The 15,158-nt window shown below is 41.5% G+C and overlaps 1 protein-coding gene across 1 annotated transcript in view; it reads left to right on the plus strand.

Moving 5' to 3' along the window:
• The window catches only part of LOC115122636 (calcitonin gene-related peptide type 1 receptor-like), a 134,625-nt gene that overhangs the window by 77,085 nt on the left and 42,382 nt on the right, over window positions 1-15,158 (plus strand). The window contains exons 7-8 of the mRNA XM_065020309.1: window positions 12,181-12,291; window positions 13,451-13,563. Coding sequence (XP_064876381.1) covers window positions 12,181-12,291; window positions 13,451-13,563 — 224 coding nt within the window. The remainder of the gene's footprint in view (window positions 1-12,180; window positions 12,292-13,450; window positions 13,564-15,158) is intronic.

The raw sequence follows: 15,158 nt of genomic DNA on the forward strand, positions 1-15,158 counted from the left end.
ACATGCCTTTTATATCTCCAGTGCACATGCCTTTTATACCTCCAGTGCACATGCCTTTTAAGCCTCCAGTGCACATTGCTTTTATACCTCCAGTGCACATTCCTTTTATACCTCCAGTGCACATTCCTTTTATATCTCCAGTGCACATGCCTTTTAAACCTCCAGTGTACATGCCTTTTATATCTCCAGTGCACATTCCTTTTATATCTCCAGTGCACATGCCTTTTATATCTCCAGTCAACATGCCTTTTATACCTCCAGTGCACATGCCTTTTAAGCCTCCAGTGCACATTCCTTTTATATCTCCAGTGCACATGCCTTTTATATCTCCAGTGCACATTCCTTTTATATCTCCAGTGCACATGCCTTTTAAACCTCCAGTGCACATTCCTTTTATACCTCCAGTGCACATTCCTTTTATATCTCCAGTGCACATTCCTTTTATACCTCCAGTGCACATTCCTTTTATATCTCCAGTGCACATTCCTTTTATATCTCCAGTGCACATGCCTTTTAAACCTCCAGTGCACATGCCTTTTATATCTCCAGTGCACATGCCTTTTAAACCTCCAGTGCACATGCCTTTTATATCTCCAGTGCACATGCCTTTTATACCTCCAGTGCACATGCCTTTTATATCTCCAGTGCACATGCCTTTTAAACCTCCAGTGCACATGCCTTTTAAACCTCCAGTGCACATTCCTTTTATACCTCCAGTGCACATTCCTTTTATACCTCCAGTGCACATGCCTTTTAAACCTCCAGTGCACATGCCTTTTATATCTCCAGTGCACATTCCTTTTATATCTCCAGTGCACAAGCCTTTTATACCTCCAGTGCACATGCCTTTTATACCTCCAGTGCACATGCCTTTTATATCTCCAGTGCACATGCCTTTAATATCTCCAGTGCACATTCCTTTTATATCTCCAGTGCACATGCCTTTTATATCTCCAGTGCACATTATTTTTATATCTCCAGTGCACATGCCTTTTAAAACTCCAGTGCACATGCCTTTTAAACCTCCAGTGCACATGCCTTTTATACCTCCAGTGCACATGCCTTTTATACCTCCAGTGCACATTCCTTTTATACCTCCAGTGCACATTCCTTTTATATCTCCAGTGCACATGCCTTTTATACCTCCAGTGCACATTCCTTTTATATCTCCAGTGCACATGCCTTTTATATCTCCAGTGCACATGCCTTTTATACCTCCAGTGCACATGCCTTTTAAGCCTCCAATGCACATTCCTTTTATACCTCCAGTGCACATTCCTTTTATACCTCCAGTGCACATTCCTTTTATATCTCCAGTGCACATGCCTTTTAAACCTCCAGTGTACATGCCTTTTATATCTCCAGTGCACATTCCTTTTATACCTCCAGTGCACATTCCTTTTATATCTCCAGTGCACATGCCTTTTAAACCTCCAGTGTACATGCCTTTTATATCTCCAGTGCACATTCCTTTTATACCTCCAGTGCACATTCCTTTTATATCTCCAGTGCACATGCCTTTTAAACCTCCAGTGTACATGCCTTTTATATCTCCAGTGCACATTCCTTTTATATCTCCAGTGCACATTCCTTTTATATCTCCAGTGCACATGCCTTTTATATCTCCAGTGCACATGCCTTTTATATCTCCAGTGCACATGCCTTTTAAACTTCCAGTGCACATGCCTTTTATACCTCCAGTGCACATGCCTTTTAAACCTCCAGTGCACATTCCTTTCACACCTCCAGTGCACATGCCTTTTAAACCTCCAGTGCACATGCCTTTAATATCTCCAGTGCACATTCCTTTTATATCTCCAGTGCACATGCCTTTTATATCTCCAGTGCACATTATTTTTATATCTCCAGTGCACATGCCTTTTAAACCTCCAGTGCACATGCCTTTTAAACCTCCAGTGCACATGCCTTTTATACCTCCAGTGCACATGCCTTTTATACCTCCAGTGCACATTCCTTTTATACCTCCAGTGCACATTCCTTTTATATCTCCAGTGCACATGCCTTTTAAACCTCCAGTGTACATGCCTTTTATACCTCCAGTGCACATTCCTTTTATATCTCCAGTGCACATGCCTTTTATATCTCCAGTGCACATGCCTTTTATACCTCCAGTGCACATGCCTTTTAAGCCTCCAGTGCACATTCCTTTTATACCTCCAGTGCACATTCCTTTTATACCTCCAGTGCACATTCCTTTTATATCTCCAGTGCACATGCCTTTTAAACCTCCAGTGTACATGCCTTTTATATCTCCAGTGCACATTCCTTTTTTACCTCCAGTGCACATTCCTTTTATATCTCCAGTGCACATTCCTTTTATACCTCCAGTGCGCATTCCTTTTATATCTCCAGTGCACATGCCTTTTAAACCTCCAGTGTACATGCCTTTTATATCTCCAGTGCACATTCCTTTTATATCTCCAGTGCACATGCCTTTTATATCTCCAGTGCACATGCCTTTTATATCTCCAGTGCACATTCCTTTTAAACCTCCAGTGCACATGCCTTTTATATCTCCAGTGCACATTCCTTTTATATATCCAGTGCACATGCCTTTTATATCTCCAGTGCACATGCCTTTTATACCTCCAGTGCACATTCCTTTTATATATCCAGTGCACATGCCTTTTATATCTCCAGTGCACATTCCTTTTATATCTCCAGTGCACATGCCTTTTAAACCTCCAGTGCACATTCCTTTTATACCTCCAGTGCACATTCCTTTTATATCTCCAGTGCACATGCCTTTTAAACCTCCAGTGTACATGCCTTTTATATCTCCAGTGCACATTCCTTTTATATCTCCAGTGCACATGCCTTTTATATCTCCAGTGCACATGCCTTTTATACCTCCAGTGCACATTCCTTTTATATCTCCAGTGCACATGCCTTTTATATCTCCAGTGCACATTCCTTTTTATATCTCCAGTGCACATGCCTTTTAAACCTCCAGTGCACATTCCTTTTATACCTCCAGTGCACATTCCTTTTATATCTCCAGTGCACATGCCTTTTAAACCTCCAGTGCACATTCATTTTATATCTCCAGTGCACATTCCTTTTATATCTCCAGTGCACATGCCTTTTAAAACTCCAGTGCACATGCCTTTTAAACCTCCAGTGCACATGCCTTTTATATCTCCAGTGCACATGCCTTTTATACCTCCAGTGCACATGCCTTTTAAACCTCCAGTGCACATGCCTTTTAAACCTCCAGTGCACATGCCTTTTATACCTCCAGTGCACATTCCTTTTATACCTCCAGTGCACATTCCTTTTATACCTCCAGTGCACATTCCTTTTATATCTCCAGTGTACATGCCTTTTAAACCTCCAGTGTACATGCCTTTTATACCTCCAGTGCACATTCCTTTTATATCTCCAGTGCACATGCCTTTTATATCTCCAGTGCACATGCCTTTTATACCTCCAGTGCACATGCCTTTTAAGCCTCCAGTGCACATTCCTTTTATACCTCCAGTGCACATTCCTTTTATATCTCCAGTGCACATGCCTTTTAAACCTCCAGTGTACATGCCTTTTATATCTCCAGTGCACATTCCTTTTATATCTCCAGTGCACATGCCTTTTATATCTCCAGTGCACATGCCTTTTATACCTCCAGTGCACATGCCTTTTAAGCCTCCAGTGCACATTCCTTTTATATCTCCAGTGCACATGCCTTTTATATCTCCAGTGCACATGCCTTTTAAACCTCCAGTGCACATGCCTTTAAACCTCCAGTGCACATGCCTTTTATATCTCCAGTGCACATGCCTTTTATACCTCCAGTGCACATGCCTTTTATATCTCCAGTGCACATGCCTTTTAAACCTCCAGTGCACATGCCTTTTATACCTCCAGTGCACATTCCTTTTATACCTCCAGTGCACATTCCTTTTATACCTCCAGTGCACATTCCTTTTATACCTCCAGTGCACATTCCTTTTATACCTCCAGTGCACATGCCTTTTATATCTCCAGTGCACATTCATTTTATACCTCCAGTGCACATTCCTTTTAAACCTCCAGTGCACATGCCTTTTATATCTCCAGTGCACATTCCTTTTATATCTCCAGTGCACATGCCTTTTATATCTCCAGTGCACATGCCTTTTATACCTCCAGTGCACATGCCTTTTATACCTCCAGTGCACATGCCTTTTATATCTCCAGTGCACATTCCTTTTATACCTCCAGTGCACATTCCTTTTAAACCTCCAGTGCACATGCCTTTTATACCTCCAGTGCACATGCCTTTTATACCTCCAGTGCACATGCCTTTTAAACCTCCAGTGCACATTCCTTTTAAACCTCCAGTGCACATTCCTTTTATATCTCCAGTGCACATGCCTTTTATACCTCCAGTGCACATGCATTTTAAACTCCAGTGCACATGCCGGTGAGGAGTGGTAGTAGTGGTATACAGATGTGGGTGGGTGTCTATTTGAATAAATCCATTGGGAAAATACTCAGGTCATGAGAAACATTATAAGACTAATGAAATGTATTTTCAAAAGAATATAATGGCATATTTTTAGTTGAATTATGTTACTGATCTGTGCAGTCCATATGCTATGTGGCTGTGCCATGCACAGGAACTCTAGTTGTTTTGTTCATTAAACAGACCTAACACACTTAGGCTACGCCGATCACAGTCAACACACATATTTTATAGTAGGCTACTAATATTTTTACCATACAACTTGTTTCATGGCAACATGTGGAAACGTTATCATATGAAAAAGTGATATTTTGAAACAGAGCCCAAGTCTATACTTTTTTCATCCATGTTTCATTTCTTTCCTACACTCACTCTGCCTTGTTAGGCAGCAGGCGGTAGGGTTTTACATTGAGAGTATCTTCATCGCGATACACATAGAAAATAATATAAATAAATAGATATTTTCAAAAGCACGTGAGTCTCATGTTCATATTTGACATCCTCTGTGCGCTTTTGCTATTGAGCAAAAATAATGACCTACACTTGATTTAGGCTACATTATTGCATGCTAAATATTACTCATAAGTGCTAGATGACCAAGTAAAAGATGAGCTATACTACCTCCTCTTATTTTTCCCAGTCAGAGAATTAACCGAATATACAGACAGAGATTCAGTGAAACAAAATCACATTGATTGATTAAGACGAGTTGCAGGCTTTTTGCTTGTGAATAGACCTCGGCTACTAAACTATTGCGAGTGAAGAGCAAAATAATCTCCTTGTTAAACTACATAACATGCTGGCAACATGTTCTGATCCGTCCTAATGAATGAGCCAACTAGACAAGATCATCATTAGCAGCACTCACCTCAACGTGGCTAACATTTCCACAGCCAAATTGTATTAGGGCACAAGGCGAGACCCATATGCAGACACAGGAGTCAGATGGTTGAGCTCCGATATTTATTATAACACAAGGGGTAGGCAAAAGGCGAGACCCATATGCAGACACAGGAGTCAGATGGTTGAGCTCCGATATTTATTATAACATAAGGGGTAGGCAAAAGGCGAGACCCATATGCAGACACAGGAGTCAGATGGTTGAGCTCTGATATTTATTATAACACAAGGGGTAGGCAAAAGGCGAGACCCATATGCAGACACAGGAGTCAGATGGTTGAGCTCTGATATTTATTATAACACAAGGGGTAGGCAAAAGGCGAGACCCATATGCAGACACAGGAGTCAGATGGTTGAGCTCTGATATTTATTATAACACAAGGGGTAGGCAAAGGCGAGACCCATATGCAGACACAGGAGTCAGATGGTTGAGCTCTGATATTTATTATAACACAAGGGGTAGGCAAAAGGCGAGACCCATATGCAGACACAGGAGTCAGATGGTTGAGCTCCGATATTTATTATAACACAAGGGGTAGGCAAAAGGCAGGTCGGGTACAGGCGAGAGTTCAATAACCAGGTCAGAGTCCAAACAGTACAGGGTGTTAGACAGTCTCGAGGTCAGGACAGGAAGAATGGTCAGGCAGGCGGGTCCGGTGTCAGGACAGGCAAGGTTCAAAACCAGGAGGACTAGGAAAAACAGAGACCGGGGGAAAAAAGGAGCAAGGAGACAACCGCTAGTTGACTTGGCAAACAAGATGAACTGACACAGAGAGACAGAAAACACAGGGATAAATACACCGGGGATAGTGAGTGACACCTGGAGGGGGTGGAGACAAGCACAAGGACAGGTGAACCAGATCAGGGCGTGACAAATTGTAGCCTAACCAAAATCCAAACTGAGATTCAGTGAAAAGAAAAATCGGACATTGATTGATTATTCAAGACCCCAGGCTTGTCTCAAAGCAGCACAAAATGGTGCTGAAATAGTTGACCACACGCGGGTAGGCTAATGCTTCAATCAAATGTAGGCTATTATAACAATATTGGATGACTTTGGGAGTTTCATTTAGCAAAAATTTGATGCTTTCAATTTCATTGGCATACTTTATTCCAGTATTTTCATAATTCAGTGATTTTTTATTCCCACAGTAATTCGTTACGGATGCGTCCAGTTGTGGTTAAGAAAATCGTGCATGTGGTGGGCTATGTGAAGAGATGGGTGAAGTGACATGGCTCGCAAAGTTTAGAACTGCCAGGAGGATAGTAGTAACGGGTGCTGCTTAGCAACCACCACGAGCTTAAGAGCGTAGTGCAGGCCTGGGCAGCCACGTTAGAATGTATTTTTGCCATCGCAGGCCAGAATCATATTACAAGATTATACATCATGTGTATGACTGTGTTGATAGATACAGTGAGGGGAAAAAGTATTTGATCCCCTGCTGATTTTGTACGTTTGCCCACTGACAAAGGCGTGATCAGTCTATAATTTTAATGGTAGGTTTATTTGAAGAGTGAGAGACAGAATAACAACAACAAAATCCAGAAAAAAGCATGTCAAAAATGTTATTCATTTATTTGCATTTTAATGAGGGAAATAAGTATTTGACCCCTCTGCAAAACATGACTTAGTACTTGGTGGCAAAACCCTTGTTGGCAATCACAGAGGTCAGACGTTTCTTGTAGTTGGCCACCAGGTTTGCACACATCTCAGGAGGGATTTTGTCCCACTCCTCTTTGCAGATCTTCTCCAAGTCATTAAGGTTTCGAGGCTGACGTTTAGCAACTGGAACCTTCAGCTCCTTCCACAGATTTTCTATGGGATTAAGGTCTGGAGACTGGCTAGGCCACTCCAGGACCTTAATGTGCTTCTTCTAGAGCCACTCCTTTGTTGCCTTGGCTGTGTGTTTTGGGTCATTGTCATGCTGGAATACCCATCCACGACCCATTTTCAATGCCCTGGCTGAGGGAAGGAGGTTCTCACCCAAGATTTGACTCTACATGGCCCTGTCCATCATCCCTTTGATGTGGTGAAGTTGTTCTGTCCCCTGAAAAACACCCGAAACACCTGAAAAACACCCCCAAAGCATAATGTTTCCACCTCCATGTTTGACCGTGGGGATGCTGTTCTTGGTGTCATAGGCAGCATTCCTCCTCCTCCAAACACGGCGAGTTGAGTTGATGCCAAAGAGCTCAATTTTGGTCTCATCTGACCACAACACTTTCACCCAGTTGTCCTCTGAATCATTCAGACGGGCATGTATATGTGCTTTCTTGAGCAGGGGGACCTTGCGGGCGCTGCAGGATTTCAGTCCTTCACGGCGTAGTGTGCTACCAATTGTTTTCTTGGTGACTATGGTCCCAGCTGCCTTGAGGTCATTGACAAGATCCTCCTGTGTAGTTCTGGGCTGATTCCTCACCTTTCTCATGATCATTGCAAGTCCACGAGGTGAGATCTTGCATGGAGCCACAGGCCGAGGGAGATTGACAGTTCTTTTGTTTCTTCCATTTGCGAATAATCGCACCAACTGTTGTCACCTTCTCACCAAGCTGCTTGGCGATGGTCTTGTAGCCCATTCCAGTCTTGCGTAGGTCTACAATCTTGGAGAGCTCTTTGGTCTTGGCCATGGTGGAGAGTTTGGAATCTGATTGATTGAATGCTTCTGTGGACAGGTGTCTTTTATACAGGGAACAAGGTGAGATTAGGAGAACTCCCTTTAAGAGTGTGCTCCTAATCTCAGCTCGTTACCTTTATAAAAGACACCTGGGAGCCAGAAATCTTTCTGATTGAGAGGGGGTCCAATACTTGTTTCCCTCATTAAAATGCAAATCAATTTATACCATTTTTGACATGCGTTTTTCTGGATTTATTTGTTGTTATTCTGTCCCTCACTGTTCAAATAAACCTACCATTAAAATTATAGACGGATAATTTTTTTGTCAGTGGGCAAATGTACAAAATCAGTAGGGGATCAAATACTTTTTTTCCTCACTGTATATCTACTGTAAATCATGTCCAGATATGCAAATTATTTGACTTTTTTAACATGCACAGAAATAAACCACATCCATGTTCTCCTTTTGGTAGGTTTTTTCATTATTAAACATGCAATGAACTACATGGAGGGAAAAGTACATTGTGCATTCAGCACCACGGACAGAACTCTTGTTAACGGGTATGCACAAAAACACAAGAAAGAGAGAGAGAGCTCAACATTACAGTTAAACTTCTCAATCAGTGTGGGGAGTGAAGTCTCTGATGGGCATTGACTAAAGCAGTGAAGTCAGGTATAGTTTCTGACGTCGCTATGAGCAGGATTGCTGAGACGTGAGAGTCAGTAAGAGATCATCTGTATCTTGACTTGTTATACTGTATTTCATCACTGAAAATGTCTGTTCACATGCATAGGTTGACCCAAACAGTACAAACATCTTCTGAGCATGACTCCTAATCTTTGGAAAGTTTTGTTCATCGAGATGCATAGAACCTCGCCAGTGACATTGTTTTGAATAGTTCTCCAATCACTGCATCAGATCGATAAGCTCAATTTGCAGGTCAGTGGGAGTGTTATCCACATTGAAAGTGAAAGGAGAGGAAACCAACAGCATGTCATTTTCCAATGTCGTGGAAATATTCAGTCAATAATATTTCTCAAATACCGGAGCCTGTGAGTTCAAATAGACTTTTATTACAATATAATAAAAGCTGAGCTGGTTCATGAAAACAACTGCCTTTTCAACCTTGGCACACACTTCTTATACATTTTTCCTCCTTACGTCACAGACATAGTAACTCAATTTATGTTAATGATTCATCCCCTCTGGCATTTAGCCACCGTTAACTTTTTGCCTAATTTTTAGTTTGGTTTCATGTTAGGGCATGAAAACATTAGAGCCATAGCAATAGTTCAAAAATAAACAGACATGTCATCCTGCTAACTCCTCTGAAATGAACACACATGTTCTGGAAAATTCCCAATAGGTGTAACCATAGCAACAGTCAATATTAGGCCATATCACTGGCATATAAATAAACAGTCATATCCACTCCCCAGACAGGTGCATGCCTAATGGTGTCTAATGACCCAGAGCACATATAGAGTGCACTATTCTTGCTGGCTCCTCTGAAATGAGCACATGTGTTCTGGAAAATACCCAATACCAACACTTTGAAATCCTCAAAATGATGAGAAAACTCCACATATTTTCCTTTCATTTGCAAAAACTCAGCAATCTCTGACTTTTAAGCCCCTTCCTCAAACTCAGCCATCTCACGTTTGTGTGGTAGGGGAGATCTGCATGACCCGACACTGTCTCTTCCAACAGTGAGACAAACTGCCTGTGGTTTAAAGATTTTGCTCTTATGAAGTGTACCACTTTACTGACTGTATCCACAACATGGCTCATTTTCAGGACACATTTACAGAGCACCTCCTGATGAATAATGCAATGCAGGAAAATAATTTTCTGATCTGGGTTTAGCTCAGCTACTTGATCTTGTATCCATTTCAAAAGGCCAACGTTTTTTCCTGGGCACCCATCAGTGGTCACAAAAGTCAGTCCCAGCTTTGACATACACTTATTAACCTCCTCCAAGAAATCTTTCCCTGTGGTTGTGCTCTTCATTGACTGCACTGAAGCAAGCTCCTCCGTAATTTCAAAGTCTTGGATTATGTCTTGTACCGTGTCATGTGCATCACTGCTCTCATCCAGGGCCAAGGAGAAATAGGTGAAATCCTTTACCTTGTCTTTCAACTGTTGTTCCATATCCTCTGCGATGTCCTCAACATGATGTGTCACTGTTCGTCTTGACAGGGAAACATTTTCAAACAGCTCTTTCTTGTCAGGGCAAAGTATTGCTGCAGAGTCAATTAAACATTCTTTAATGAATTCGCACTCAGCAAATGGCTTGCTATGTTTAGCAATGTTGTGGGACAGTACATAGCTAGCTCTAGCATAGCTAGCTCTACATAGCTAGCTCTATTGCTTACTGAATGCAGTTTTGTGAAAAGTCCTTGCTGCTTTTGGAACTGAGAAAGCAACTCTTTCGATGCACTTGCACTCTGCTCAGAAGACATATTCCTCTATTTTTCTAACGTAAACTCACGTAAACTTGTACATCGCCTTGGTCTGTACAATTGCCCTTATTGTAGCGCCCCAAAAACGTAATACTTCCAGATCAACTGTAATGTCAATACCATTGTAAAGCACAATTTCTCCCCTTTCCAACAAAATCAATTACATGACCTAAACACTGCCCCGTTTCTGCATAATTCAAGCAGGGAATGAGCCCCGTCGGGTCTTTTAAAAAATGGCAGGTGGGGAAGCGAAACTAATGCGTGATAGTGAGAAGGACCAATGTCGTGTGGGAAAATTGCTTTTTTCACTCGATTTGTCCAACTTATCACCTTATCGCCTCTAAAATGTAAATAAAACACTATAAAGAGTTTATATAATGTGTCATTACATACCTATTTGAAGGTTTGTGTTGAATTTGAATCAGGTTTTTAGGGCGGTGCTAAAGTGATCTTAGAAGTAAACAGCGGCTTTGAGAATGATGATCGCATGCAATGATGACTAAAAAATGACTAGGTATCCCCCCTTACCTCCGTCACTGTCCATTTCTTGGTTTTAAACAATGAGAGAAGTGCTACACCTGGTGGAGAGAGATTGTAAGACAGAAATTGTAGCTTTTTCCGTGCTGTACGTTACGACATGACAGGTCAAGATGTAACGGAGGGTCAGTTTTTTCAACTTTTCTCCAATGCTATAGAGCCATTACCATGTCGATCAACGCTGGAATAGAAACCTAGTTCACACCCCCGATTTTGAAGTCAACACAGTCGCTACAGTCCCATTAGTTTTCTTTGTAGCCTCGTTTGAATGTCACGGTTACGCACATTTGTACAAAACGGTTTACGTTGCTTCGTCTGGAAGTGTCGGGACAAGTTGTAGTCTTTCAAGACAGCAATGCTCTCTTTGCACACTAAGCACACAGCTTTCCCTGATACCGCAATAAATAAATATTTCCATGTCCACTCTTGCTGAAACACCCTACATTCATTGTCTACTTTCCTTTCCTTTGAAATCTTTGAAAAACAATTTTTTGCGCAATTTCTAGATAGCTGCTATTTGTAACTGTGACGTGTCAGCCTGTCAGTCACGGTCTGTCCTTGTGCAGTTGTTATTTATACGTCTTCAAAATAAATGTCCCACAAGTGGTGGGAGTTAAATCATTATGCAAAGGCCAGTGTTCATTGGTCTTTTCATTTGAATAACAAATAACTTTTTCAAAACTTTACTATCGCAAATTCTTTACGTGATCTCAGCATGATTCCGTGGGCCTTATTGAATCAGGACGTGGGCCGGTCTTTGCCCAGGCCTGGCGTAGTGCTTGCCAATGACACAGTATTACGGCTTTGTAACCGGCAATATCTTTTATAAAGAAAAGTCGGCAAAAATTTGACTGGATGCTGAAGTTGGCAGAAAAACGTATTGGTTTAAAAGGTGTATAATAATACAAACTCAAGAGTGTGTGATTATTCCAGAATATCATTATAATAGAATATAATACATTTCATAGCCACTTCAGGGTTACAGCACACAATCAGAAGAACCCACAAAGACACGTAGCCAAACAATGTCACTGTGCAGAGTTACGATTAACATGCTATTCCAGTAGACAGATGAGAGACAAGTGTGGCCAAATGGTTCATGTAGCCTACAGCTGGTTTCACTAAGCTAAGCTACGTAGTGTTTTCACAGTGAGTCTTCATTCGTGTGCTGTGTCTGGTTGTGTGTTGCTGGCGGTGCAGGGCTGTACTGTAACCGGACCTGGGATGGCTGGCTGTGCTGGGATGATACACCTGCTAGGACAGTCACCTGGCAGAACTGCCCCAACTATTTCCCTGACTTCGACTCCACAGGTAAGGCCTGGCTATAAGAGGCGTTTGTTTTTGTGTCCTGTTTGTCTCTATGTGCGTTTGTTTTCTATGCTATTTTTTACTATGTAAATTCTGCATTTCTTTACTTTCTGTAAACTACAAGCAATAATAAATAAAGTCAAAGTTCTGGACGGTCAGATGCTCCAATGCTGACTTGTTAACTCCTTGTGGAACTTGGCTTGAATTTAAAATATGAATAGTATTTAAGGCCTTAGTGCTTTATATACATTTTCACACTATGAGGTTGGTATAATATTGTGAAATTGTGAAAATTATGATAAAAGCCTTTTAGTTGTTTGAAAAGATGGGATGGAGTTATGGACTGCCTGGTGACATCACCAGGGGGTAAATTAGTTATTCGACCAGTAAGAAAGAGAGTTCCAAACCTCTCTGCCAACAGCTGGTTTTCAGTTTCCACCTCCCCACTCAGACCACTCCCAGACAGTCCTAGCAACATTCTTGCTTGAGAAATTAAATTAAAAATAAGCAATTTTTGCCCATTTTAATTAAAAACAATAACAGTAAGGTACTTAATTGTTACCCATAAATGATTTGATATCACATTATCAACGGCTGCAATTGGACCTTTAATTCATTATTCATGGTTTCAAGAGGTTGCAAAGCTTATGGACATGTTGCACAGTTTAAGTGTTTATGTTTAAAGGTCCTTTGGGCACACAAAAAGGTCCAACTCGCCTCTTTCTCAATTTTCAAACCGATATGGGGTGTGCATTTGGTGGTTCATCAATGTATCATCCTGGTCATGGGCGCTGCGACCGACGTAGCTAATTCGTTAGCTAAGCTAGCCACTTGTAGCTAGCCAGTAACTCCTTCAGTATGTGTTGACATCATTTCACAGGATTTGTTTTTGGACAGAAGCTGTAGAGATCTGTATGAAATGGCACTTCTGTAGCCAAATATCTCATTCATCATTTTATTTGTATTTATTTTTGCATTCAATTACCTGGTATGATGGTGCATTGATCAGTTATAAAGTTTAAAGCCGTTATTTTTGCGTTTTTTTGTCCAAAGTCGACCTTCAAGTGTCATAGACTACCATAGACTACTTTCATGGTGAGGAACCATCTAACATTAAGTTGTAAATTAGTGTGTCATTAGTCCTACTTTATTGTTTCATCAGAAAAAGCTACAAAGATCTGTAGCGAATCAGGACAGTGGTTCCGCCACCCAGACACCAATAGGACGTGGTCCAACTACACCCTGTGTAACTTCCACACTACAGGCAAGCTGAAGGTAAGGCTTGTCACAGAGTGATCCATCAATCCCATTTATACATGCTATTTTGAGCATACACTTGTACCCATTTTACAATCACAATAAGGGGACATTTTCTCAAGGGGATAATACAGGTACATTCAATGCAGAGGAGACAAAGGTGGGAAAAATGTGTTAAATTAAGCTAAATATGATAAATATGGTACAGTAAATGTACCAAAGCTTACACTTGATGACATTTTACAATCATGACATATGGAAGAGGTCATATAGAGAACAACTGGTCAAATTTAGCTGGCAAAGGTTTCTATTTCTGACCAGTGAGTAGTAGTAAAACTCCTGACCCTAGCAATGGGAAACAGGCAGGGCTGGTTTCTTAAATCAATCAAATGTATCATTTATTTATAAAGCCCTTTATCAGCAGATGTCACAAAGTGCTATACAGAAGCGGGGCATCCTGAGGACACAAAGAATGCTATGACTATTTGTCTACGTCAGTGGTCACCAGCCTTTTATAAGTTAAGAGCCGAGATCTATTGCTCAGTTTGTTTTTAAACATGACTAGAAAAACATGAGCCTTTGCAACATTAACCGATTAAAAACAGTTCTGTAGCAATGAGGTTTGTGCAGTACGCTTCAGGCCCAATACATTATCACTGCATATTGGCTATGCTTGAATTGCCCTGCCAATGTTCTTGTCAGACAATTTTTAAAATTATATTTAAAAAATGTAGGTCTATGATCACGCTGATAATAGATCATTTGTTGTATTACTTGTGAGCCACAGCTGAGTGAGCATAATAATATATGTTTTTTTACTGGACTGATGGCCTGATCTGATGATCAGCCTGAGTGGAGGGAGGGCGCAGAGGTGAGGCTAGCTCTCACCCGACTCACCGTCTCTCCGCTCTCCCTCCTCCCTTTGCTGAGAAAAGGGGACACATTCTTCCACATTCTGATGGTGGAACTCAAGTCGCACTGCATTATCTCTTCCTCATGCACCAATTCCTGTTGTTACTCCTATGATTAGAGAAAGTGAATTATTTAAAAAAACACAAGCAGCTAATAATAATATCGCAAGCTTATCGGAACACTTTGCTGTACTCAGTGGTGTAGTGTACCCAGTGGTGTAGTGTACTTAGTGGTGTAGTGTACCCAGTGGTTTAGTGTACTCAGGGGTGTAGTGTACCCAGTGGTGTAGTGTACTCAGTGGTGTAGTGTACCCAGTGGTGTAGTGTACTCAGTGGTGTAGTATACTCAGGGGTGTAGTGTACTCAGTGGTGTAGTATACTCAGGGGTGTAGTGTACTCAGTGGTGTAGTGTACTCAGTGGTGTAGTGTACTCAGGGGTGTAGTGTACTCAGGGGTGTAGTGAGCGTCTGCTAAATGACTTAAATGTAAATGTAAATGTACCCAGTGTTGTAGTGTACTCAGTGGTGTAGTGTACTCAGTGGTGTAGTGTACTCAGTGGTGTAGTGTACTCGGTGGTGTAGTGTACTCAGGGGTGTAGTGTACACAGTGTTGTAGTGTACTCAGTGGTGTAGTGTACTCAGTGGTGTAGTGTACTCAGTGGTGTAGTGTACCCAGTGGTGTAGTGTACTCAGGGGTGTAGTG

The sequence above is a fragment of the Oncorhynchus nerka genome, linkage group LG7 (assembly GCF_034236695.1).
Source record: "Oncorhynchus nerka isolate Pitt River linkage group LG7, Oner_Uvic_2.0, whole genome shotgun sequence".
Lineage (NCBI taxonomy): Eukaryota > Metazoa > Chordata > Actinopteri > Salmoniformes > Salmonidae > Oncorhynchus > Oncorhynchus nerka.